The sequence below is a fragment of the Panthera leo genome, chromosome C2 (genome assembly GCF_018350215.1).
Source record: "Panthera leo isolate Ple1 chromosome C2, P.leo_Ple1_pat1.1, whole genome shotgun sequence".
Taxonomy (NCBI): domain Eukaryota; kingdom Metazoa; phylum Chordata; class Mammalia; order Carnivora; family Felidae; genus Panthera; species Panthera leo.
In genome coordinates, this window is record NC_056687.1 from 124568365 (window position 1) to 124594481 (window position 26117).

The 26117-nt window shown below is 45.6% G+C and overlaps 1 protein-coding gene across 2 annotated transcripts; it reads left to right on the top strand.

Moving 5' to 3' along the window:
- Positions 1 to 2167: 2167 nt before the first annotated feature.
- NME9 (NME/NM23 family member 9) lies at positions 2168 to 26049 on the top strand. Of its 2 annotated transcripts, XM_042902932.1 has the most exons (12): positions 2168 to 2328; positions 2642 to 2678; positions 8905 to 8962; positions 13104 to 13207; positions 14276 to 14347; positions 16707 to 16823; positions 18077 to 18152; positions 20737 to 20819; positions 21111 to 21203; positions 22119 to 22273; positions 23638 to 23774; positions 25796 to 26049. In XM_042902932.1, exons 2-12 carry the CDS (start codon positions 2646 to 2648, stop codon positions 25858 to 25860), a joined length of 993 nt encoding a protein of 330 aa, XP_042758866.1. In that variant the 5' UTR covers positions 2168 to 2328; positions 2642 to 2645; the 3' UTR covers positions 25861 to 26049. The 2 variants fall into 2 exon arrangements, with proteins under 2 accessions (XP_042758866.1, XP_042758867.1); XM_042902933.1 differs by lacking the exons at positions 8905 to 8962; positions 13104 to 13207.
- Positions 26050 to 26117: the final 68 nt, after the last annotated feature.

A 26117-nucleotide genomic window follows, 5' to 3' on the forward strand; every position in this document is an offset into this window, starting at 1 on the left:
CACATTAAAAGATTTTTTTAAATTTGAGTATAGTTGATGAGAAGTTGTTAATTTTAATGAAGACTAACTTGTAAATATTTTCTTTCATGCCTTTGGTGTCATGTCTAAAAATTCAAATCCAAGATCACCTAGATTTTTTCCTATGTTTTCTTCCAGAAGTTTTATAGTTTTATATTTTACATTTGTCTATGATTCTTTTTGAGTTAATTTTGTGAAAAATGTAAGATCTGTGTCCAGATCCAATTATTCCAGCACCATTTTTTTGAAAAGATTATCCTTTCTCCATTGACTTTCCTTTGCCCCTTTGTCAAAGATCAGTTGACCACATTTATATAGATCTGTTTCTGGACTCTATTGTGTTCCATTGATCTATGTATCTATTCTCTCACTAATACCATGCTGTCTTGCTTATTGCAGCTTTATAGTAAGTCTTGAAGTTCAGTAACATCAGTTCTCCAACTTTGTTACTCTTCAGTATTATGTGTTGGCTATTCTGGGTCTCTTTACCTTTTTTAATGTTTATTTATTTTTTGAGAGAGAGAGGGAGAGAGAGCACACATGTGAGTCGGGGAGGGGCAGAGAGAGAGAGGGGGTTAGAGAATCCTAAGCAGGTTCTGTACTGTCAGTATGGAGCCCCTTGTGAGGCTTGAAGCCACAAACTGAGATCATGACCTGAGCTGAAATCAAGAGTAGGACACTTAACCAACTGAGCCACCCAGGTACCCCTCCTTACCTTTTTATGTAAACTCTAGAATAAACTGGCTGATATCCACAAAATAGCTTGCTAGGATTTTCATTGGAATTGTGCTTAATCTACACATCACATTGGGAGTAATTGAGATCTTAAGAATATTGATTTTTTTCTATCCACAGACATGGAGCAGCTCTCAATTTACTTAAATCCTTTTGATTTCTTTCATCAGCTGGTATTGATTTCTAGTTTAATTCCACTGTGGTCTAAGAATAGACTCTGTATGAATTCTATTCTCTTAAATTTGTTAAGGTATGTTTTATGACCTGGAAAGGGGTCCATCTTGGTGAATATTCCATGTGAACTTGAGGAGACCCTGTATTCTGCTGTTGTTGGATGAAGTATTGTATAAATGTCAGATTAAGTTGATTGACGTTGTTGTTCAGTTTAACTATATCCTTGCTGGATTTGCCTGCTGGAGTTAGTTATTACTAAAAAATGGTGTTGAAGTCATTGGTTATGATGGTGAGTTCGTCTATTTTTTTCTATACAGTTGTATACATTTTTGTTTCATATACTTTGATGATCTACTGTTAGGTACATACACATTAAATATTATTATGCCTTCCTAGGGAAGTGACACCTTTAACATTATGTTTTGTCCTCTCTTTACTCCTGATAAACTTCCTTGTTCTGAAGTCTGCTTTGCTTGAAATTTGCTTTCTTTTGATCAGTGTTAAGATGGCACAGCTTTCTCCACTCCTTTATTTTTGACTTATCTGTGACTTTATATTTAAAGTGAATTTCTTATAGACAACACACACTTGGGTATTGCTTTTTTCTTTTTTTTAAGTTTGTTTATTTTTGAGAGACAGAGAGAGAGAGAGAGAGCAGGGGAGGGGAGGAGAGAGTCCCAAGCAGGCTCCCCACCCTCAGCACAGAGCCCCGCAAGGTGACGGACTCACCAACTCACCAATCCTGAGACTGTGACCTGAGTGGAAGTCTGGAGTCAGAAGCTGCACTGACCGAGCCACCCAGGCGCCCCTGGGCCTTGCTGTTTTATCTATTGACAATTTCTGTCTTTTAATTGGTGTAGACTACTCACACCTTGTTTGTAACTGTTTCCCATTTGTTCCACTTGACTTTCATGCATGATTTTGCGTTTGTAATTTTGTATTCTTTGTTAAAGGGAATCCCTTCAGATTCCTCAAAACCTGGAGCCACCCCTGCCTGGCATGCATTACGTAAGAAGAGAAAAGCTGCACACCAGCTCTGGTTGGGCAGGAGGGATGCAGGGCTTGGGGACTCAACCGTAAAGTACAGGAGTGCCCAGGGTCTCTGGTGGGCGGATCCCAATCCCCAGACACTGACAAACGTTTCAGCCAATGGAAGTGTTCCTACAGAACAATTCTGACAGCAAGGGGGCGGGGCTGCCTCCCGCCTCTCAGCGGGGCCCACAGTGGGCGTGGCTTACGTATACGCCAGTTTACTACCTGGACGTTTACGCTTTGTTGCCCTGACGACTGTGGCTGGATCGCCGCAGACTAGATTGGAAACTCGCTTGCAGCACGTCGAGGACAGTGTACCTGTCGAGAGATCGTCGCGGTGTCTCAGTTTCCCGGGAATACACGGCAGCAGTAAGGATAACAGGGTCCCGTGGCCTTTTCCTGCCTGAATTCTTCGCCAGGAGCTCTGATGCCTGAAGGGCTGCGTCGCAGGCTCCCCGACTCCATGAGGGGAGGGGTCTTGGCAGAAAACCGTCCGGAGAGCCACGACCCTGCGGGCTGCGGGCTCCGCTTTCCCCGTGGGGTGTTCCTTTTGCATCAGGGCATTTCTTTGCTGCCACTTATAATTACCTCTGGGTTTGTGGGTCTTCGCAGCGGTTTGTCTCCAGGCTGCTGTTGGAAACACCTGGAGCCCTTAGTAACAGGGCTTCTGTCTTCCTTGCAGAGCCATGGGCAGCAAGAAGAAGGAAATTGCCCTGCAGGTAAGCCTCAAGGGGAGCTTGCTTCCAGCGTCTGGTGGGGGTTAGGGATCGAGGAGGATGGTGTGGAGTGAGAAGAAATTAAAAATGATGTTATTTGCCAGCAGTGATAGACAGTGTTCTCAAACTTGAATATTGTATCCTTCCATCTTAAAGGAAAAAAAAAATCTCCACAAAAAAAAGACAACTTTTTGTGCCCTTAAAATATAAGTAAACATAACATTGGGTATAAGCTTTTTATGTTTATAGTGCTTATGCAAACATAACCCAAACAAGAATTAAAATAAAACTAAAAAGGCAAGAAAATGCGAACAAATGCAATTCGATGCTGACATATTTTTGTTGAAATATAAATGCAGCTTGCCGTGAGAATATGATGTAGAGTTCTTTTGAGTTTGGGCATGCTTCTGTAACTACATGCTCTCTGGAGACCCAGTTCTCACCACTGCTTTTTACTATCATTTGCTTATTCAAGAAATATGTTTTGATATTTTATGTGCTACACATTCGTTGTACAGAGCACTTTACTTCATTTGCACCTGGAATGAATGAATCTGTAAGCCAGCATCTGCTTTTTTTTTTTTCCTGGTCCTAAGCAAGAAGGAGTGTGGGACACCTGAGTAGCTCAGTATTTCAATCGTTCAACTCCTGAGTTTGGCCCAGGTCATCATCCCAGGGTCGTGGGATCCAGCCCCCACATCAGGCTCCGGACTGAGAGTGGAGCCTGCTTAAGATCCTCTCTCTCTCTCTCTCTCTCTCTCTCTCTCTCTCTCTTTTTTCTCTGCCCTTGCCACACTTGCACTCTCTCGCTCTCTCTAATTAAAAAACAAAGTGCTTTGTCATAAGCAGATCATGTGGATGATCTGTAATATGTGCACATTTTAAAGCAAACTTACAGTGTCTCTTAGTTCAGCTCATCTGGATACATGCTCAGGCTACAGGCACTTCCTGCAAAGTAGCAGTGACCTTGAGGCACCTGATTTCCCTTTCATTGTCCTTCGTGGCATGAGCATGTGTTTCAAAAGCCTAGTAATTTAAAAAGGGAGAAATCAATGTCAGTGTAAGGATAGCGTGTACGAGGAGAGGGTGGGAAGAGCTTTGGAATGAAAGTCTGAAGACCTGATAGTTCTTGACTCTTCTCATAGGCAACTGACACTGGAGATAGATTAAATAGCCTCTCTTGCTATAGTTTGCTCATCTGTAGAACAAGGCTGTCCAGTACACTATCCCTAAGGGCCTTTCCAGCATTGATGCTGTAATACTCCAGAGTTATGAAACTTTTCACATGTGGACATTCTGTCTGTAAATAAATTCTAAGCACCTAGTCCTACCACTTCTTGCTTTGTGAACGATTTCCTCAGCCTCTCTGACACTCCATATCCTTTCTGTAAACAGGATAATAGATAGCCTGCAGAATTGTTGTGACAACTGATTGGATTGATTGCTGCCTATGGTGGCTCTAAGATTTTTGCCCTATATGATTGTCTTTTCATCTGTTTATGCCCTATGTCCCCTTTGGCGCTAATACTATTTTTTGGTGACTTCAAAAAAAATGTTATTTCCTAGAGCTCTGAATTCAATGTGGTACTCCAAGTAAGGGCTCCCATTTGCTGAGGAGGAGGGTGATTGGGAGTGCATGGGGATATCTGTATAAGCATTGCCTCCACCAGGCAAGCTCCTTGAAAGCAGTGCCCTAGGGTTCGCCAGCCCAGGAACCCTGTCCTCTCTCTGGGTAAGACTATGTAGGGCTCCTTCTGTCACTGAGACAGAAATCGCAGGACATCAAGAGGCAGTTTGGCCAGAATGTGCCACATGTTTCCTATTCATCCCCTACCAAATATAGGGCTTAGTCAAGTCCAGACATTTCCCATACTGTTCTGCTCCTGCCCCATTCCTGGGAACGAGATTCTCTTAACTGTTCAGAGTCCTGGCTCCTGTGCTGGTGTGGCTCATTACATGCCAGGGGCGCACCACAGAGAGTTGCTAGTGACTGACAGTTGAGCCTCTGGAAGCGACTGTTATGAGAGAGGGTGGGGGTGGGGACTCTTCTGAACCCTCAGTCACCTTTTCAGGACTACATTTGGGAGCCCAGGATGAGTTAGTCCAGTTCTCGTAGGTCATTTAAGGCATCAAGAAACTCTTCTGTTTTTTTCTTTCTTTTTTGTTTTTCATAGGAACAAAAAGCATGGAAATATGATTTCTTTAAAGATGGATCTTTAGGAGTGCCTGGGTGGCTCAGTCAGTGAAATGTCCAACTCTTAATTTCAGCTCAGGTCATGATCCCAGGGTCGTGGAATCGAGCCCCTCATCGGGCTCTGTGCTGAGCATGGAGCCTGCTTAAGAGTCTCTCTCTCCCTCTGCCCCTTACCTGCTCTCTCTCCCTCTCTGAAGAAGAAGAAGAAGAAGAAGAAGAAGAAGAAGAAGAAGAAGAAGAAGAAGAGGAGAGGAGAGGAAGGAAGGAAGGAAGAAGAAAGAAGAAGAAAAGAAAGATGGATCTTTAGTAAAAGGTTTGCAGATATTACATGTTTCCAGCTCTTTTAACGGGACAAAGACCTGAGCATACCTATATTAAGAATGAGTGGTAATTGTCATGGTCTTTTAATTTTTATAGTTTTAAATTAGCCCTACCAAAACTTACTAATTACAAAGGGAAAGAGAATAATTTCACAGTGCAGAAGACTCACAGACCACCTTAAGTGATTAAAGTGAATATCAACAAGAAGGGGGCAGATCGAAATTGTGTGTCACCTGATAGGATGCCATGAGAGAATACTCTTCTGCTTTTCTGATGCTCCAGCCCATCTAATCAATTCCAACCAACCCAGAGCTGCACAGCCTGGATCTAATCAGGGAACATCAAACATGCCTGAACTGAGGGACGTTCTACAAAATTATTCCCTCATAGTCATCACAAGCGTCAAGGTCATGAAAATCAAGGAAAGACTGAAGAACTCTTCCTGACTGAAAGAGACTAATCCAGCAGATGATTCCAATGAGATCCTTTGCCATTCAGGACATTATTGGGATGATTGGTAAAACCTGAATGGAATCTGAAGATTTTATATTAATAATCTATATCAGTGTTTATTTCCTGATTTTGATGGTTGTATTGTGGTTATATAGGGTAACGTATTGAGGGATCTTGATATATCAGATTGGTAATTTAAATTTAAGTAATTTCAAAATAATTCAAGTTATTTAATAATTTAAATAATTCAATAAGTTCTTTTGAAAAATTTTAATGTTTGTTTATTTTTGAGAGAGAGAGAGAAAGAGCACGAACAGGGGAAGGGCAGAGAGAGAGGGAGACACAGAACTCGAGGCAGACTCCAGGCTCCGAGCTGTCAGCACAGAGTCTGACACAGGACTCAAACTCATGAACCGTGAGATTGTGACCTGAGCCAAAGTTGGAGGCTTAACTGACTGAGCCACCCAGACGCCCCTCAAGAAGTTCTTCATACTGCCCTTGCAAATCTTCTATAAGTTTGAAATTGTTTCCAAATAAAGACATTATATAAAAATGTACACTATTAATAATGTACTATGTATAACATAATATGTATTTCTCCTTGAATTTCATTTATGATGGAAACTAGAATACTTTATAGATAAGAGAAAAATGTGAAGAAATGGCAACAAATTCAAATGCTAATTATTTCTGATGTTGATGTTTGGATATATTTAGCAAAAGATGTGCAAAACACATACACCCAAATAGCACAAAACATTGCCTAAGAAATTAAGGAGGATTTAATAAGTGATGAGAAACATGATGTTCGTGGACTGGAAGACTCAATGTTGTTGCTAAGATCTAATTTTTTCCAAATTGATTCAGTGCAATCCCATATAAAGTATCTGCAGGAGTTTTTGTAGAAATGGACATTTCTAAAATATATACAGGAAAGTGAAGGATCAAGAATAACCAAACAATCTTGAGAAAGAAGAGCAAATATGGAAGCCCCACACTGCCTGATTCCAAGACTTTTTACAAAGTTACGGTAATCAGAATAGGGTGGTGTTGGCAAAAGAATAGAAAATAGGTCAATGAAACAGAATAAAGTCCAAAATAAACCCATGCTTATGTAGTCAACTGTTTTTCAACAAAGATGCCAAAGCAATTTAATGAGAAAAATAAAAGTTTTGCAGAAACAAATGTACCTCTACGTGGAAATAAAATTAACGTCAATCCTTCCCTCACAATCCAGACAAAAATTAATTTCAGGTAGCTCACAGACTTAAATGTGAAAGCTTAAATTATAAAGCTTCTGGAATGTAAAAGCATCTTTGTGATATAGATACACTCTACAATCAAATAATACAAAGGCCAACGGTCCAATAAAGAAAATGGACAGACCAGTGGGCATTTCTCAAGATACATAAATGATAAGCACACTAAATAGTGCTTATTTTAATAAATGCTTATTTTTTAATAAGCATTATTTAGTAATTTACAGTGCTTAACACCATCAGTCATCAGAGAAATGAAACTACAGCCACCATGAGATACTGCTACATTACCATGAGTGTGGCTAAAATTTAAAAGAATGACGTCACTACATTTTGGTGAGAATGTGGAGCAACCAGGACTCTTACACGTTGCTGATGAAAGTTTAAAATGGGTACAACCACTTTGGGAAAAGCGCGGGCAGTTTCTTACTAAACTGAACATATATTTGCCCTATGTCCCAGCCACGCCACTCCTTGAGCATCTACTTACTGAGCACAGAGGAGAACATGAGTCCAAAAAGATGTAACAAGAGTGTTTGTAAGTCTTTGTTTATAATGGCCCCAAACTAGACGTAGCCCAAATGTCCTTCAGGCAAATTACAATACAGTCATACGATGCAATATGCTCAAGAATAAAAATGAACAGACTACTGGCACGCAACTACACAGATGCACCCCAAATACACTGAGTGAGAGGAACCAGCACAAAACCATACATGCTGCATTATTCCATTTATAGGAGGCTTTAGAAGAGACAAATGTACTGTGGCAGAAAGCAGATCAGGGTTCACCTGGGGTGGGGAGCACGGGTGACTGGGAGGAGACAGAGGAACTTTTGGGGGTGATGGGAAAGTTCTGGATTGTGATAGGGGTGTGGTGACCTGGGTGAGTGCATTTGCCTGAACCCAGTGAACTGTAACTCTTTAGTTCTGCGCATTTCACTGTACGTGAATTATAGCTCAAGAGCACATAAAAAGAAAGAGAAAAAAATGAATGAATCCCTCTCTGTGTATAAATTTACATAAATGTTAAAACTTGATTTGAGTGAGCACAAAAGTTGCAAAAAGATATCTACAGTATGGCAACTATTTATGGACATTTTATGGACACAAAACAATTCTATATGTTGTTTTTTGGACAAGCAACAAGAAAAAGTTATTTTTAAAAGTTGACTGAGGGGGAAGGGAAACAAAAATAATATAAAAACAGGGAGGGGGACAAAACAGAAGAGACTCATAAATATGGAGAACAAACAGAGGGTTACTGGAGGGGTTGTGGGAGGGGGGATGGGCTAAATAGGTAAGGGGCACTAAGGAATCTACTCCTGAAATCATTGTTGCACTATATGCTAACTAATTTGGAAGTAAATTTCTAAAAAATAAAAAATAAAGTTAAAAAAATAGATGAAGATAAATAAATAATAAACATTTAAAAATTTATTTACCAAAAAAAAAAAAAAATTGACTGAGGGGCACCTGGATGGCTCAGACCATTAAGCGCCTGACTCTTGGGTTTTGGCTCAGGTCATGATCTCATGGTTCCTGGGATCAAGCCCTGAGCTGGGCTCCATGCTGACAGCTCAGAGCCTTCGTGGGATTCTCTGTCTCCCCCTCTCTCTCTGCCCCTCTCCTGCTCACAGATGCACGTGCGTGTGTGCTTGTGTGTTCTCTCTCTCTCTCTCTGTCTCTCTCTCTCTGTCTCTCTCTCTCTCTCTCTCTCTCTCTCTCTCTCTCTCTATATATATATATATATATATATATATATATAAATTGAGATTTTCTTAGGTTAGTGGTGATTCCTAGAGATGGAGACAGGAAGAGAGAAAAGGAGAAAGGCAGCTTGGGGAAAGAAGACAGCTTGAGCTGTGTATTTGTACCTATTTTGGGGAGAAAGGGAGGGACAGAGGGAGAGAGAGAAGTAGGTAGGTATCTGGAGTAAATACATCAAATCATTTCCCCATCTATGCCCTCACTAATACAGCCTTTGTTCTCTTTGATGGTAGGTTAACATCAGCACCCAGGAGATTTGGGAGGAAATGCTCAGTTCCAAAGGACTAACTGGTAATTTAAGATAATTTTTGAGATCCATCCTTTTCAAAATTGCTAAACAGCATATTGAACCATGAAGAGAAAGGCTGCAATGAATGCCATGTCCTATAATCTTGAGTTTCATAGATAAAGGACGAGGTGACTTCTTTGTGTGTAAATATATCTGGCTTGATCATCTGTCAGTTCAGGAAAGCAGTCAGTACTGTCGGAAAACAGGGTTCCCTTGTTTTAAAGCTGACTGTCAGACCCAAGTGCTGTTTAGTGTTAAGGAATGAAAACCTTTTTTTTAAAAAAATGTTTGTTTGTTTGTTTTGAGAGAGAGTTAGAGAGCAAGTGAAGGAGGGGCAGGGAGGGAGACAGAATCCCAAGCAGGCTCTGCATCAGTACAGAGCCTGAAACAGAGCTCAGACTCACAAACCATGATCATAACCTGAGCCCAAATCAAGAGTGGGATGCTCTAACCAGCTGAGCCACCCAGGTGCCCCTGAAAACCTCTTCCGATTACATGAGGCACAAAGGGGAATGTATGGTTAGGAATGTGAGAATCTCTTGGAACTCAGGGGCTGGTAGGAGAGCCAGACCTCCCAAGGAATGGGAACCAGGGACTGCATAGTCATTAGGAAACAGCAGAGCCACCATCCCTGGGCCTCCTCGTCCCTGTCGTCCTGTATGTTATCTATTGCTGTGCAACAATTTACCCCAAAGCCTAGTAGCTTAAAACGACGAACATTTATTATCCCACAGTTTCTGTGGATTTGGAATCCAGGTGTTGCTTAGCCTCTGGTTTGGGCTCTCCCACCAGGCTGCAGTGAAAGAGCGAGACAGAGAATGTCAAGCCCAACTACAGTCTAGTTTGCTTCCAAGCTCCCTCATGTGGCTTTGGCAGATCTTTAAAAGTCATTTCCAACTTCATTCATGTGGCTATTGGCAGGACTCAGGATCCTGCTGGCTATTGGCCAGAGACATCAAGTTCTCGCTATCAGTTTATCTATCAGGCTACTTGCAACACAGTAACTTTCTTCCCTAGGGGAAGAGGGAGAGAAGAGGAGGGAAAGACCTATGAAAGTCATAGCCTTTTTGTAACTGAGTCTCAAAAGTGACATCCCATTACTTTGCCCTGCTCCGTTTGTTAGAAGCCAATCACTAGGTCCAGCCTGCACTCAAGGGCAGGGGGTTACACAAAGGCATAAACCCCAGGAGGCAGGAATCCCTGGTGACATCTGAGAGGCTGCCTACCACAACTGCCCCTACTATTCCTTTCTCTTCCTCATTTACCATGCATACCTCTGGGCTCCCTTTCTCTCTGTGTATCCACTCACTTCTCCCTATAAATACACCGCTCAGCCGGCTTGTCTCTGCTCTCATCTGTCCCCAGCACCACCTGCCCCAAGTGACTTCAGCATTCAAGGCCCCTCCCCCACCCCCTCCCATGACTCAATTTTTCTTTCCAGTCCCTTCACCTACTGTTCCCTGAGATATGCCCTGAGCTCCCACCTGTTTCTTGAACATGCCACAAGTCTCCCACTTCTTTACTTTTATCCATGTTGTTCCTACTCCCTGGAATGCCATGGCCCCATCACAACCTGGAGACATCACCCTCATTCCCAGGCCCAGCTCCAAAGCAGCTGCCTTGCATGCAATTTTTCCAGAACCTCTGCATGGTCACTTCCCCCTGGGAGTCACCTGGGCTCCAGGGTGGGACTCTGTCTCAGTCTCTACCCTCCCGCACACATCCAGCTTGGTGTGGCCCCTGTCTGGAGGAGCACGCGTGGCTTTCCCCCTAATCTCTAAACACGAGGGCATCGTCTTTTTCATCTCCGTCTGTAGCCAACTTGCCCAGGCCTGGTGCAGAGTGGGTGCTAAATCTCTGCTGGTTGCATCGATCCAGCAGTGTATGTGTGAGTCTTGCCACACTCCACTACTTGAGGGATTACACAGCTTTTTCGATGGTGCCAGGTCTCAACTATTTTGTGTGCGTGTCTCATCTGTACAACCAGAACATGGCTCTAGGGCAAAACAAGCATTACCTCTCATCATTCTTTAAGAAGTTACCATGTTTCAGGCACCCTACGTGATCAGAGCTGACATCTGCTGGGTGTGGACTCTGTCAAGCCCTGCTCTGAGCGGTGCCAGGGAATTGTGCTGACTGGAGGCAGCAGGGGCTCGTCCTTCCCTTCTTATCAGGCTCTTCCTTCTTTCTAGAGCTGTCAGAAATTTGTTTCCAAAATCAACCCCTGTCTTGGAAGTCCCGCCTTCTGCTGGATCATTTTCATCTGCCTTCAAACATGCAAGTCTATTCAGATTTACACACACACACACCCCTTTTCATTTTCTCTGCCATTTCTTTCCTTCCAGATGTCTTCCCTGTTTTCCTTCCTGTCTCTCAAACTGTTGCCATGCTTCCTCTCCAGTCCTGCTCTCCCTCATAACCTTGTGAAGCGTGCCTTTGTCGCCACCACTGCCCAGAGAGCCAGGGAGTGCCAGAGGAGCCGGGAAGCTGAACCATGGGTACAAATCCTGTTTGCTGTTGTCCTCAGAGAAACCCAGAGCTTATCCTCCACCTGGATGCCCAGGAGGCCCAAATCTGTCTCCTGCCCCTGCTGGTGTCTGGTTGCCTTTGGGACCACTGGTCTTAGATTCTCTGGTTCATACTGGAAACCCAGCATGTCTAGAATCTAGTGCACTTTTCTCCCTCCCCCAAATGATCTCTCCCTGCCACCACCCAGTTCTTTTCCTCTGCCAGGCTCCAAGGTGGAGTCCTTTCCATGCCCAGGTGACTTTCACCATCCATCTTTCCCTTCCTTTTCCAAGTCTCATGGATTCCTCCCTTCCTTTCCTCCCACCCCCAGATCCCCTTCTGAACCTGGCTTCCTCATCCCTCCCACACCCAACTTTTCCCCTGCAAAACAATGCTGCTTGGCTGAAACTAACCGACGCTCCTGAATTCATGCATCTTGTTTATTTCCTGGAGTAGTTGAAAGAGCATGTACTATGGCATCAGACAAACCTGGGTTCAAAACTAGGTTCTACTCCTGCACTGGCAGCACAGAGCCTGTTTGGGATTCTCTGTCTCCCTCTCTCTCTGCCCCTTCCCTGCTTGTCCTTTGTCTCTCGCTCTCTTTCAAAATAAATAAATAAACATTTTGGAGGGAAGAAAAAACTAGGTTCTACTGCTTGAAGATTTAATTATTACTTTTTTAAACCTTGGGCTAGTTACTTCATCTCTTTGAACTTCACACAAGCTAGCACTTTTTGTGTCATGATCGGGCTGGGCATGTCTCGCATGTATCTGGTGCACATGTGTTGGCTTAGCTTGCTTAGCTTTCCTTACAGGCCCTGTGGCCTAGTGCAGTCAGGCAAGAGGGTTCCCTCACACCCAGTCCTGGCACACCCCAGAGACTGGGTGGGACAAACGACGGAAAAAGTATGCAAGTTTCCTTTAGGTATCTATCAGGTACACTTTCTAGGACAACACTGTTGATTTTATAAAGTAAATAAAACTCTCCTTTACCCAAAACAAGTGGCTTTTAATCCATTAGGGGAAAATGTCTCAACTGTGTTTATTATCAAAGCAGCTAAGAGTAGTTTGTATGCTGACAGGCCACTTACAGTGACCTCTTTCTTTTAGAATAAATAGTTTGGGGTGCCTGGGAGGCTCAGGTGGTTGAGGGTTCGACTCTTGATTTTGGCTCAGACGGTGATCTTGTGGTTCGTGGGTTCAAGCCCCACGTCAGTCTCCGTGCTGAGAGTGCAGAGCCTGCTTGGGACTCTCTCTCTGTCTCTCCAAAATGAATGAATAAGCTTTAAAAAAATACAGTGTTAGTACACTTCAAATATTTATGGAGGGCCTGATTAACCTTGAAAGAAGCCTGAAAATTACTTCAGGTAAAGGATCCACGTTAAGAAAACTGTTTTCTACCACACTTACTCCATCATGTTTAGAATTCAAAACACTGAGTTCATAAGAATGAGGGGCAGTTTGTCCGTCCCCATGCTTGCTTCTACTCTAACGGGATAATGAATCCCTTGACCATTAAAGAACCCTGCAAACAGATGTCCACTGGAGAGGAGTTAGAATTTGCAGGTATAAATTTTGCCTGACGTGGTGAGTGCTGGTGCCCACTGAACGTTCCTGCTTCTTGGTTCCATGTAGTTGTCGACGTCTATCAAGGGTGGTGTGGCCCCTGCAAACCCGTGGTGAGCCTCTTCCAGAAGATGAGGATCGAGGTTGGCCTGGACCTTCTGCATTTTGCCTTAGTAAGATCCTCCCCCAGCAGAGCGTCATACAACACTGTAAAATAATTAAACAGTTAAAAGCAGGAACAGGAATCAGGAGCTGCTTTTTCCAGATCATTGAAAAGGCATCGGTTATGAATTTTTTGGTCATCGGTCATAGATGCTTACAGTTTCTCTAGAGATGAAGATTCCTACCCCCACCCCCGCCTTTCTGACAATCACTCTGGGGTTGGGCATCTCTTGACCCTGTGCACAGGGAAGGGGTCCGTGTCACTCAACACGTGTGTTCCTTCTGGCTCATCAACGCTGTAGACTCTGAAGTCTTATTCCCAGAGCACGGCATTTCAAGATCTCTGTGCTCTGCTCCATCATGGGGAACTTCTAGCAAATATTCGCTTGGATGAACGTATGGAAATGGGAATAAGTTCCAGAAAAGTGTGCAAGAGACAATCGATATGCCGCATGGATTAGAGGTGCATAGGCAGACCACAGGAGAAAATATACATACACTGACCTTCTGACACTTCTGGAGAGAGTGTGGGAGGGAGATGCCTGCATGGGGAAGTGTTAGGCCTCTGCACAGGGTTTATCAGACACCGAAGGCAAAGTCTGGGGACTTTCATTGCTGGCAGTAGTAGGATGTCAGACAGTGGAGCCCCCTGGTTTGGAGCAGCAGCTGGCTGGGGAGCAGGAGAAACCCTTGCTTCCTCCTTGTCTTATTCTTCAAAAAAGCACACCGTCAACAAGTTTTACCAATATGTTGACAGCAAAGTTATTCTAATGAAAAGACCTTAGAAGGAAAGGCATGAGAGCAAGCCAGGGCCTCACCTGGTAGGGGCAGTCACAGTGTGTATGTGAGTGGAGGGAAGGGTGTGTGTATATGAGTGTTTACGTGTGGGGTGGTGTGTGTGGGGGGGGATATGTGTGTATATATACATGGCCTGTGTGTGTGTGTGTGTGTGTGTGTGTGTGTTTATGGGGATATATGGGGTGTGTGCCTGTGTGTCTATTGTCCTGTGTGGTTCTCCCACCATCGTGCCCCTGCATCCCTGGCACCCCAGAGCCCTCCTGACAGCTTGTTTTCTTTAGGCAGAAGCAGACTGTCTTGATGCCCTTGAAAAATACCGAGGGAGATGTGAGCCGACCTTTCTGTTTTATGCAGTAAGTACATTTTCAGAACTAGAACCAGAACCAGAACTTGTGCAGATCATTAGGGTTCAGAGAGAGGCTTCTCACTGAAAGTCACCAAGTGGCTTCACTGATCCAGACAAGTGAGCATTTGTTATTTGGGGTGAGGATAGATGTACTTAAGTCATGGTAATGCAGGTCCCTGCCTAGGAGGGTGGCCTTGCTCGTTGGTGGAGGGGGCTGGGAAGACACAGCTCCTGATGGTCACTCTGGGCTCAGCAGCCTTCCTGACTGGCTGTACGTGGGAAAGAACGGGAGTCACTCAAATGCGTATGCTCCTAGCTCATGGACACTCTTGACTGATGCTTCACAATCAGAGCACGGGGTTTCAAGATTTCTATTCTCTGCTCTATAAGAGAGGAGCCTTCAGCAAACGTACTCCTTTAATGGGGTAGACAACCTCCGCATTCACTTTTATGTAACCGTAAGATGTGAAGATATGTTTACAGAAATTCGGAAATGAAAGGGACTATTGTGGAAAGCCAAGTAGTTCAGTGTTTTCAAAAATAATTTGGATATTTTTGGGTGTGACATCCGTGCCCTGGCCCCACGCCCCTCAGGGCCCACCACCTCACACCTGGCTTCCTAGCTGAGGCCCTGAAGGCAGCTGACTGGTAGGCTACTCCTGACTCCCGCCCCTGCCCTGTACAGTTGGGGGAACTGAGGCCGACCCACTCCCATCTCCTGACAGCCAGGCCAGTGTTGTTTAGCTTGGAGACCTTTGGGCTACTGTGCTCAGCACTGTAAGCATTCCAAATTGGAAGCTCATGGTAAACATTATTTGAGCACTGATTTTAAATTTATTTATTTTGAGAGACAGAGATAGTGCAAGCAGGGGAGGGGCAGAGAGAGAGGGAGAGGGAGAGAGAATCCCAAGCAAGCTCTGCACTGCCAGCACAGAGCTTGATGTGGTGCTCGAACTCAACGCAACAGTGAGATCATGACCTGAGCTGAGACCAAGAGTCGGAGGCTTAACCGACTGAGCCACCCAGGCGCCCCCGATGAGCGTTGATTTTTGATGGAAGACTACAGTTATGTGCTGAAACATGGGTGGGGATGGTGGGAGAAGTGGGAAGGAGCCAAAGTGACAGCGGAGCACAGGTGCAGAAATGGGATCTGTCACAGGTGTTTGCTTGAGCCTATAGTGATTAAGGTGTAAATCATAAATCATATCGGACTGTGGGAACAGGTGCCAAGGCAGCAGGCTCCAACCTCTCACCCTCTGGAGGGCCACTGAGGGGCAGGGTGGAAATGGGGGAGGCCCACTTTCTGCGAGCTTCTGTAATATGCAGAGACTGCCAAAAAGGTCAAAACAGGGAACTTATGTCACCCCAAATGGCACCTCCACTGTGAAGTCTCCTCTGACCACCCCAGGTGGAGCTGGGAATCCCTTCTTGCCCTGAATGCCAAGCATCCTGTACATTTCCCTTTTAAAAAAAATTTTTTTTTAACGTTTATTATTGAGAGACAGACACAGAGCGTGAGCAGGGGAGGGGCAGAGAGAGGGGGAGACACAGAATCTGAAGCAAGCTCCAGGCTCTGAGCTGTCAGCACACAGCCCACACGGGGCTCGAACTCACAAACTGTGAGATCATGGCCTGAGCCGAAGTCGGTTGCTTAACCAACTGAGCCACCCAGGCACCCCCTGTACATTTCCCTCTTAAAGCAATGATCATATTCTATTGTAATTTTTTCTTTGATATCACCACCTCTCTACCCCTTGACTTCCCAGTCATTGAGGCAACTAAACTTTTCAGGTTTAGTGTTCATATCTGTTGCCTCTATCTTGGTGCTTGGCATAGCAAGTGCTCAGTAGACATTTGTCCAGTGGACAAGCCACGTATAGGCCACATTTCATCACTCACGACCTAGTGTGCCCTGCTCCTCCCTTAACCAACTCTCCCCCTCCCCTGGCATTTTCCTGAAGTTTTTTTTTTTTTTTTTTTTTTTAATGTTTATTTATTTTTGAGATAGAGAGCGCGTGGGAGTCAGCATGAACTGGGGAGGGGCAGAGAGAGAGGGAGACAGAGAATCCGAAGCAGACTCCATGCTGTCAGTGCAGAGCCCTATGCAGAGCCTGATGTGGGGCTCGATCCCTTGAACAGAACTGTGAGATCATGATCTGAGCCAGACGCTTAGCCACCCAGGTGTCCCTCCCTGAAGGAAGTTGAAAGGAGAGGCATGGGGTAGAGGGCAGAGAAGCGGATGGCGGCCTCAACCTTGGGCTTGCTCCTAAGCAAAACTCCTGGACACTCACAGTCTCTTGGAAGAGATTAAGACCTGTGCAGACGAGGTCAAGTGGTCTGAGTAGCGCGTGTGTACCGTGTTCTAGGGCGGAGCACTGGTGGCGGTGGTTAGAGGAGCAAATGCCCCGCTACTGCAGAAAACCATCCTGGAGCAGCTGGAGGCTGAAAAGAAGGTGCTGGCTGAAGGCTGCGAACGGAAAGTGGTAAGGAGCACTCCCAGAGCGGCAAACTCTGTGTTTTTGTTCCCTCCCCCACTAATTCTCCTGGAGCTGTCAGTGGAAAGCTTCATTAAATGCCTCCCTCTGGGGGCCCTTGAGGGCTCAGGGGGAAGCAGTGGCATGGGTTTTAAAGGCTTCTTTAAAAAACTGTTTTAAATGTTTTACTTATTTTTGAGAGAGAAAGAGAGAGCACGAGTGGGGAAGGGGCAGAGAGAGAGGGAGACACAGAATCCGAAGCAGGCTCCAGGCTCCGAGCTGACAGCACAGCTGATACTTAACCCAATGAGCCACCCAGGTGCCCCTGAAAGCTTTCTTTTAAAAAAGCTGCCCCCTTCTTCCAAAACACTTGATCTTCATTTATCTATGTCCCTCTCATCCCCCACTTCAATTCTTAACAGGGGTTTCTAGAACCCTCACAATGAGTTCAGAAATGAAAATAAAGTTATGGAGTCAAGTAGTGGATAGGAGAAGTCAGCCTCAGGGTGACTCACCCCTGGTGACTTGCCTTCACCTCCCATTCCTGAAAGGCTTGTGATCCCCCAAGCGTTTGTTTCTTTAGTTTAGAAATTAAGCTGTCATTCACATGAAAAATAGGATCAGCATAGCTTGTGATTTTGATCATTTCCACGATAACACAGACTACAAGTTTTTCACAAATAAGTGGCTGCCTTTGAAAATCAACACCACCTTAGATAGAGGTATTTCCTGGTGCTTTGAGCTCTGTCCAACGAGCCTTAACGTAGTTTAGTGTTCGTTTTTCAAGTTTTCATATTCAATTCCAAGTAGCAAACCCCTATTTTTATAGAGTGGGTTAGAATCAATCATATTTTTTCCCAAGAAAATCACGCATTTTCCCTGTGGAGGGAGAATGATCTCTGTCTTTACTACTTCCTTGCACGGTGCAGCCAATTGCTTAATATTTCCTTGCTTGTCTTTTCTTCCTTTGTCTTCTTGCCAACTCTCGATTTCATCTTTTCTACTTGGCGCTTGTGGAAATGGACAGAATATAAGCCTTAAGATCAGCATAGATTTCTTTGTCTTTGAACACCCTCACCCCCACCATCATCCGGCCACTTAAAAGGATCTTGTAAAGTTTCCAAGGCTGATGATCTTGACCTCCTTTTTTTTTTGGCTCTGCATTTTGGGCCTTTGCTTTTTTGGCTTCTGTAGGTTTCTGAAGGTCTTTGTGGTAATTTTAATTAGCTAACTACTTTCTGTTCGTGACCAATTTGTCCTAGATTAGAGACGAGGCTCTGTCTGATGAAGATGGATGCTTCACCTGTGACAAGGACAGTGGTGACGATGAGGACATGGGTGAGTATAGAGCCAATAAGCAAGGTGAAAAGGCAAAGCAGACTCAGATTTTTAAATCTGAGTTTTTAAAAACCTTATGAGTAGGGGCACCTGGGTGGCTCAGTCGGTTAAGTGTCCGACTCTTGATTTCAGCTCAGGTCATGATCCCACAGTTTGTGGGTTCTAGCCCTGCATCGGGCTCTGTGCTGACAACTTGGAGCCTGCTTGGGCTTCTCTCTCTCTCCCCCTCTCTCTTGAAATTGATAAACTTAAAAAAAAAAACAAAACACCTTATCAGTCATCAGTGTTTTGGGCAATCTGAACTCTGGGAAGATTAACCATGAAACATTTTGTTTCCGATCACCTGACTTCAAACACACTGTGTCAGATCTCCCTTTTGCCCTTTCTTGGCATCTTCAGCACCACGCAGACTTCAGCTGATCATTCAAGTATAACCAGCATGACTTTCAAGGCAATTACCATGCATCAGGAAAAGTTCCACCTACTAAAATGGAGGGTAGAATTTCAAGCAGTGGTGCTGGTGTTGCCTTGGTCTTCATTTGAGCTAAAGAGCTCACTTCGTATTTTCACCTTTTTTTCTAAAGTGTCCAAAAGTCAGCTGTACTGAACACCTTCTCACCCCACAACCTCGCACCAAGTATCAACTCATGGATTTCACACTCCTGGGCCTCACAGTTATTCCCGAACCTTTACTATGAGAGAACAACTTGACCTGACAGAATGGAAAGCAGGAGTCAAAAGGGCTGTTGCTGGAAGGCAGCTCTTGACAGTAACCGGGGCTCCGGGGGAAAGCAGCGCTGAGTTCAGGAACCGAGGTGGAAAGAGAAGGAAGATTTTTATCATCGCATGAAGTAGAAAGGCTGTTTATGCGTGTATGGAGAATGAGGACTGTTTGAGTTGGATGCTAACAAGGAAAGAGGCACAGTTCAGGAAACCAAAAGAACTTCACGTGGGGAAAAAAATCAGTGTTTTGCAGGAAACATTTGTTGCCTTTTTTTTGGATGATCTGCTCTTCCCTCTCTCATTATATCCTCTCAAATCAAGTCTCTCCACCTAGAAAATACCAGAAAAGCCTGCCCTTGCCCTTAGCCTTCCTCTCCTCCATGCCTGAGTTTCTGGAGCCTCCCTACTCCCTGGGCCACCCGTCACCTCTGGCTCCTGCCTGACCCGCTTCACATGGCCCATGTGCCTGCTTCTCTCTGGTGCTCACAGGGCACCAGTGATGTTCCTAATGCCAAATCCCAGGACCGGTGTCCAGTCATATCCTACAGCCTCTCTCCGAGGACTTGGATGATTTCACAGCGTCTTCTCTTTTGGTTTCTGAGATGTCATGACTTTTCTCGTTTTCCTTCTGCATCTCTGGCCTCTCCACAGCCTCCCCATTCATTGGCCTTTTCTCATTTGCTCCCCTTTCAAGCTGGACATCTCTGGGCCCTGATCTGACCTCTTCTGTTCTCACCCTGCACCCCTAGGGAATCTCACTAATGGGTCAATGTATAAAGGATTCATTGTAAGAATTCTTAGAGTACTAAGGGTACATGGGACATCAGAAACAATACAGAAAAATGGATAGATCTGTGGCTTAAAATGATTCACATCTTTGCAGTGTATATGTTCTTGTGATTTCCAGAGTAGGAAGCTCTCCTCAAATGCACATACTATCATGTTTCATTGCAATACAACAGATATAAAAGTTAATAACAGAAAATAGGTTCTGGGGGATACAGAGTCTGTGGAGAGTGTGGGTAGCTCACCAAGGCCAAGTTCATACAAACAGGAGTGCAGTAGGGATGAGCTTATGGACTGGACATGGGGGTTCCCCTACAGCTTTCTGCAGGCCTGAGTAGGGGCTACAATCACATGCCACCTCCCTTGTTGTCACAGCTGACTGGACCTGTGGACATTGACCAAAAGACAGCCATTAGGACACTGGTCATGGAACTATGGCTGCTACCTTGGCTCCAAACAATGAGCTGGCCAATCTGGTCTTCTCTCAAGAGAATCTGTAGAGATAGAGGAGATGGTAGTTGCAGTTTGGTAGAATTTGCTGGCGCTGAAAAGTCATGGACTCAGGGCCTGGGGAAGTGATTGCTGCCCACATGCCAGCAAAGGTAAAGGAAGCATTGGTGAAGGGGCCAGTGAAGGGAGAGGAGAAGACAGCAGACAGCACTTAGAGGCTAAGAATCAGGACAGGGTGACAGGAAGGCACAACGGAGGCCAGGCTTGTGTGACCTCGACTCCAGGTGTCTCGGACTCCAAGCCATCTCTTTCAGTTGTTTCTGGGGTTCTGCTCCTCAGTGGTCTCTGATCTTTTCCCCACTTTCTTCCCCTCCTCCCTTCCCACCCCCTCCCAGCCCCCTTCTCCCACGTTCCTGTCCCTTGTAGCCAGGTTGAGGTCTGCAGCCAGACCTGTGCCTCTACTAGAGTCCAAGTGTGCAGAGGCACACTCAAGAGGCCAGGGGGGCGGGGGGACCCGGGAGCTGAGTGCAGGGGCAGCATGGTCCCTGCGGATGGCCCCCTGAGAGCCTCAGAGATGGCTGCTGTGAATCCAGCACCTGAGAGCACCATCCTTGGCTTTTTGCAGCGCCATGGGGGAAGACCTGCACCTTGGCCATCATTAAGCCAGACGCAGTGGTCCACGGAAAGACTGATGAGATTATTATGAAGGTAAGAGAGACAAAGCTTCCCGACAGACACCCTCATGTCTCTCTTCTGGTGGAAAAGCAGGGGCGGACATCGTACAGCCATGTGCTGGTGGGAAAAGAAGGCTTCTGAGAAGCTTTAACTACAATTCCACTTAAGTAAGTTAAACACTTTAAATCCATTTAGAACAGATACGAAGAGGCAGAGGGTCTCCGCTTTTAATGTTACCTTTCCCATTATCTTTTACTTCTCAGCACATTTAGATATGAATTTGGGCTTGATTTACCCTTTCATCATATATGTGTCTTTTTACAGATCCTGGAAGCCGGTTTTGACATTCTAACAAATGAAGAGAGAACCATGACAGAGGCAGAAATGCGACTTTTCTATCAACACAAAGCTGGGGAGGTCAGCTCATCTGCTTTCATACATCCGACATAATCTCATTTCTTTCTTTCTCCAACATTATGTTTATAGGTTATTAGTTTGGGAGAAAGCAGAGTATTACGAAGAACAAGAATATGAATTTGCTCTCAGAATAATGATTATAGCCTTTATCAGGTTAAAGTTCTTTGGTTGCAAGGAAGAGATTTTGATTCTAACAAGTAATAAAATAAATAATTTACTGGAAGGCTACTCCATAACTCCCAGAACTGAAGAAGACAGTTGAAGGAGTTGAATAAGAAGGTGTTGGGGAGAAGGACCAAGACCTTAGGAGTGGAGTTCCATGGAGAGTCACTTTTAGGTGCTGCTGTTGGACAACTCAGATTCAAACACTTTCTTCTGCTTATGACTCCCCTGCTTGAGAGGGAGGCCTGGCCAACCTAGCTCGGCCATAGCCCCCCTCTCAGGTGAGATATGTGTGTATGGTGGGGGTGGGGGAAGAGGCGTCATGGTTGTCAGCCAGGGTAGGCCAAGTGAAATGAGCAAGGGCTGCTCCCCAAAGGAAAACCTGCTACTTGAAGCATCAGGAAGGGTTGCAAGACATTGCAAAAAATGCCTTAGCAACATCCCTCCCCTGGCTATCTAGCATCCACATCAGTTCAATACACATGGTCTTTTAAATGACCATACTTAACTTGTTAGTCTCACGTAACAAAACAAGTCAACTCGAAGTCTCATCTTCCTGCCTTTGCCTTCATCTGGGTTCTCTGGGTGTGGTTGGTCATCACCACCACCCCACCCTGGGCCCTCCGTGCGCATGCTGGCTGGTGGCAAGGCTGCTCACTGAACCTCTCCTGTCCTGTGGAGGGATGGGCCCACTGACCCACTGTTGGCCCCAGGGCCCCTGACCCCAGTCACTGTTTCCTCTCCTTGTGCTAGGAGGCATTTGAGAAGCTGGTGCATCACATGTGCAGTGGACCGAGCCACCTCCTGATACTCACCAGGACTGAGGGCACTGAGGATGTGATCACTGCCTGGCGAATGCTCATGGGGCCCTGTGACCCTGATGTGGCAAGGAGGGAGCAGCCTGACAGGTGACGTCACCAGCTGTGGTCTTTTCATTCATCTTAAAACCTGAACCCAAGGAAGCCAAGAGCCCTGCCCTGTATTCAGCCCTGAATTCCCCCTTTATATATATTTGGAGAGACCCTGAGAGTTACACATTTGAGGAGGCCCTGATAGTCTCTCCCTCTGATCCAGTCTTCACTGTTCTCTCTGCAGCCAGAGGTTTCCACAGTGTGATCCCAGAACCACATGCAGAACTCATCCAGGAAATACAGATTGCAGGGCCCTACCAAAGCCTGCTAAGTCAGAGACTCTGGGCAGGACCTAGGGGTCGGCATTGCAGACTCAACCCCCTCTACCCTCCTCCCCTCCCAGGGTGTCCTAAGGCTCCCTGGAGTCTGAGCACCCTGTTCTGCACACTGCACTAGGCTGCCTTGGCCCTGTATTTAGCCTGGCATTGCCAATGCCAAATCCACGGTCGGTCTTGTCTTTGAAGCTAAGAGAAGCCCAGACAACAGGAAAGAAATGAGCAAAAGACTAAGTAACTGCAGTTGTACCTTGTAGTTGTCAGGGCCAGAGCATTCATATATAAACATTCATATGTGGGATGAGTAAGACAGCCCAGGGTTCAGATCCTAGGTTGCTGCATATTCAGTCAAGTCCTTTCTCTGAGCCTCAGTTGTCTCCTCTGTAAAATGGGATCACGATGCCTATGATGGGAGGCCACAGTGTTGTAAAGAGCACGTCCTTGGGCCATGCATTAATCCCTCTGTGCCTCAATTTCTTCATCTCAATCATGGGTGCTACAATGCCTCAGACACTGATGTGAGGATTGAATGTGTATGTGTGTACATATATGTGTGTGTGTGTGTGTGTGTGTGTGTGTGTGTGTGAGTGTATGTATGTGTATATATGTATGTGTGTATATGCATGTATATCAAGTACTCAAAACAGTGCTTGACACAAAGGAAGCCCTAGCAATGTTAGTATTATCTTTCGGGGTTATTGACAGATTAACTATGAACAGCTACATTAAGCTCTTGGCAGGGTGCTAGTCCCTGGTGGCGCTATCAACAAAATGGCAGCTCCTGAGCTTACACCATGACTCACGCATACTTAAACTGAGAATCACGACAGAGTGTCCCTCATAGAACTGTGGCACAAATGAAATGGGATCATGTATGTGAAGCACCTGGCAACGTGCAGAGAAATCACAATGGAATACATGTCAGCTACTATCCTGGCTGCTGTTCTTGGCATTTCCAAAAGAGAGAAAGCCATTCCACAGAAATGCAGCGTGCTAACTGGTAGCTGGTGACCATGTTGCCAGAGAGCAAAACATTTCTCCTCAAATGAAACAAATGTTTCTTGTGCATTTTGCCAATGTTCCCAGTCTCCGCGCTCAGTACGGCACAGAAATGCCCTTTAACGCAGTCCATGGAAGCCAGGACAGAGATGACGCCAACAGAGAACTGGCATTGCTCTTCCCCACTTTTAAGTTTTCAGACGAAGTTCTAGAAGCCTCTCTGGGTAAGTCATCAAGGCAGTTTGGTCTTTATTACATCTGCAGCAAGTAAGCTGGGGGTGCTGATGATTATGTGGCAATCAGGTCTTCAATCTAATAAGGTCCTGTCTGGTGAAGGACCCATTATATAACCTCAGTAGCAGTCCTGATCTGTTTTGTAATGATGTCGCTTTTTAATACCGCATTACTTTTTTTTTTTTTTTTTGCTCCATTCTTACTTTGGAGTCATATTTTCATTGCAAAGTTACTTTTGCAGTTTCTTGTGGAAACCGCTGAGAAAATTTAACTAGCTTTCTAGAATCATGCTCCAAAGCCAGAGGCCAGATGTCACTTCCTCACTTCCTGTGTGTTTCACACACCCCACGCCGGACCCTTGGTAGGGTTGCTGAGTGGTATATAGTTATACAGAAGGGCCCTGAGCCTGCTGTGACTCTTGCATCCCTCAGCCCCCACTTTTTGGGAAAAGTGTGCGGGGTCATCTCCACCTCCAAATCTGGGTGAGAAACCCAAGGGGTCCAGACTGGATGTGACTTACCTCACTCCACAACTAGAAGTAGGCCTCACTCGGGATGCCCCTGCCGCTGAGTTGGGTATCTGTGGTTTGAGCCTGAGGTGAAGGGGCCAGGGGCTAAGAATCCTGGGAAAAGCAAAGGACGTGAGGATGGGATTCCTGGGAGAAGACCGCGTGCAGATCTGAAATGGTAACAACATACTTGTACACAAACGTTTGACTTTTAACCAATATATTTACCTAAGTGTTTGATATCTTCGCGGTCTCTCTCCTCAAGATCTGAATCTGGCTGAGTAAGAACACAGGTGGTCTGGGATGGGAGCTGGCCAGCACCAGCCCTCATTTAATCCCTGCAGCTGCCAGCAGAGGGACAGGCTGGGTGTGATGGGCGTAGAGAGATCATGGCCAAGTGCAGCTTTAGGTGGATCAGACAGACCCAGGTTGACACACGCAAAGCCATTCCCCTCCTAGGAGGAATGGGGTGACAGTGGCACTGCTAGGGCCAGCTTTCCTCTAGGGACCTACCCTCAGAGACAGCCCATGGCGCATTCCTTTAGGTGTCCAGGGCCAGGCACATCTCCGTCCTTTTGGGGGGTAATTGGAAACAAGTAGTTTAACTCAGGGACAAGTCTGGGAGAGGAGGAGAGCAGCCTGGCTGGGGAACAGTCATCGGAGCGATTGCGGACAGTGTTGGGAGATCATGAGCCTGACTTCTGGGCCAAGTGATGATGAGCAAAGGGGACAATTACCCAGGGGTCTGAGCCAGACCACATTGTGGGAATAAGTGCACAGCCTCCTGGGAGCAGGACTCTGAAGCAGCCTCATCAGGGTGCTGATGTTCTGCTCATTTGTTTAATGGGCCAGGCTTCCTCAGTCGTCAGGAGCACCGTGTGCTTTCCAACTTACCCGGCACTTTCTCTGCTAAGGGTCAGGGGTCAAGGGCCCTGGAGACAAGACAGTCCAGAGTTTGGATCCTGGCTCCACTATTTACCAGATGAATAGCCTCGGGAAAGTTACTTACCTTTTTTGGACCTCTGTTTCCTCATCTGTGAAATGGAGATAATGACAGACTCATTATTAGCCCTGTAATAGTATTTCCACAATAGCGATCTTCCTCACAGGGCTGTCGTGAAGATGAAAGGAGACAAAGGATATTCAAGTTCTTAGCCTGGGGCCTGACCCATATTAAATGCTCAACAAATAACTCGTTTTCCTATTTTCAAGATTTTTAAGCAACGTCCATACCCAACATGGGGCCCGAACTCACACCCCCAAGATCAAGAGTCACATGCTCCACCGACGGAGTCAGCCAGGCGCCCTTCATTCTAATTTTTAATTCCTGGTCCCTAACATACTTATTAGGGCCTCTCTCTGCTGTTTCCTCCACCCTCACCCCTCACTTCACCCTCTGTGATGTAGTTAGACCCCCTTTTCCTGCTTCTTCTGGTGAGTGGGAGAGAGGGCTGGGACAGGGCTAGGTTTCAGAAGTCCTGCAGAACATCTGTCGTCCCACAGGCCACGAGGCCGAAGGAGCAGTGGGCCCCACTGAGGTGCTTCGCTTCCCTGAGGACACGGACTGAGACGGCTGTGCAGCTTTTCCAGAGCATGTGACCAGGGCGAGGCCACGAGGCCACAAAATGGAATGTCTGTGCACTCCAATCAGCTGCACAGAAGGAAACCTCCAGAATTGGAACCTCTTTTCCGCACCAATACTTATTTGGTTTAGCCATCTCTCATGAACAATAAACAGAATATACTTTCCTGCCTTATTAAATAGTATATAGAACATATACTTTTTTTTTTTTTTTTTTTTTTGCTACTTCTGGGATTTTATAAA

Bases quoted from the DNA above. Each gene is read 5' to 3' on its own strand.
- NME9 (XM_042902932.1), top strand. From the start codon at position 2,646: ATGGGCAGCAAGAAGAAGGAAATTGCCCTGCAG. The intron at 8,963-13,103 runs GTAATTTAAGAT...GGTTCCATGTAG, and splicing joins CAGTTCCAAAGGACTAACTG to TTGTCGACGTCTATCAAGGG. The intron at 22,274-23,637 runs GTGACGTCACCA...CAATGTTCCCAG, and splicing joins AGGAGGGAGCAGCCTGACAG to TCTCCGCGCTCAGTACGGCA.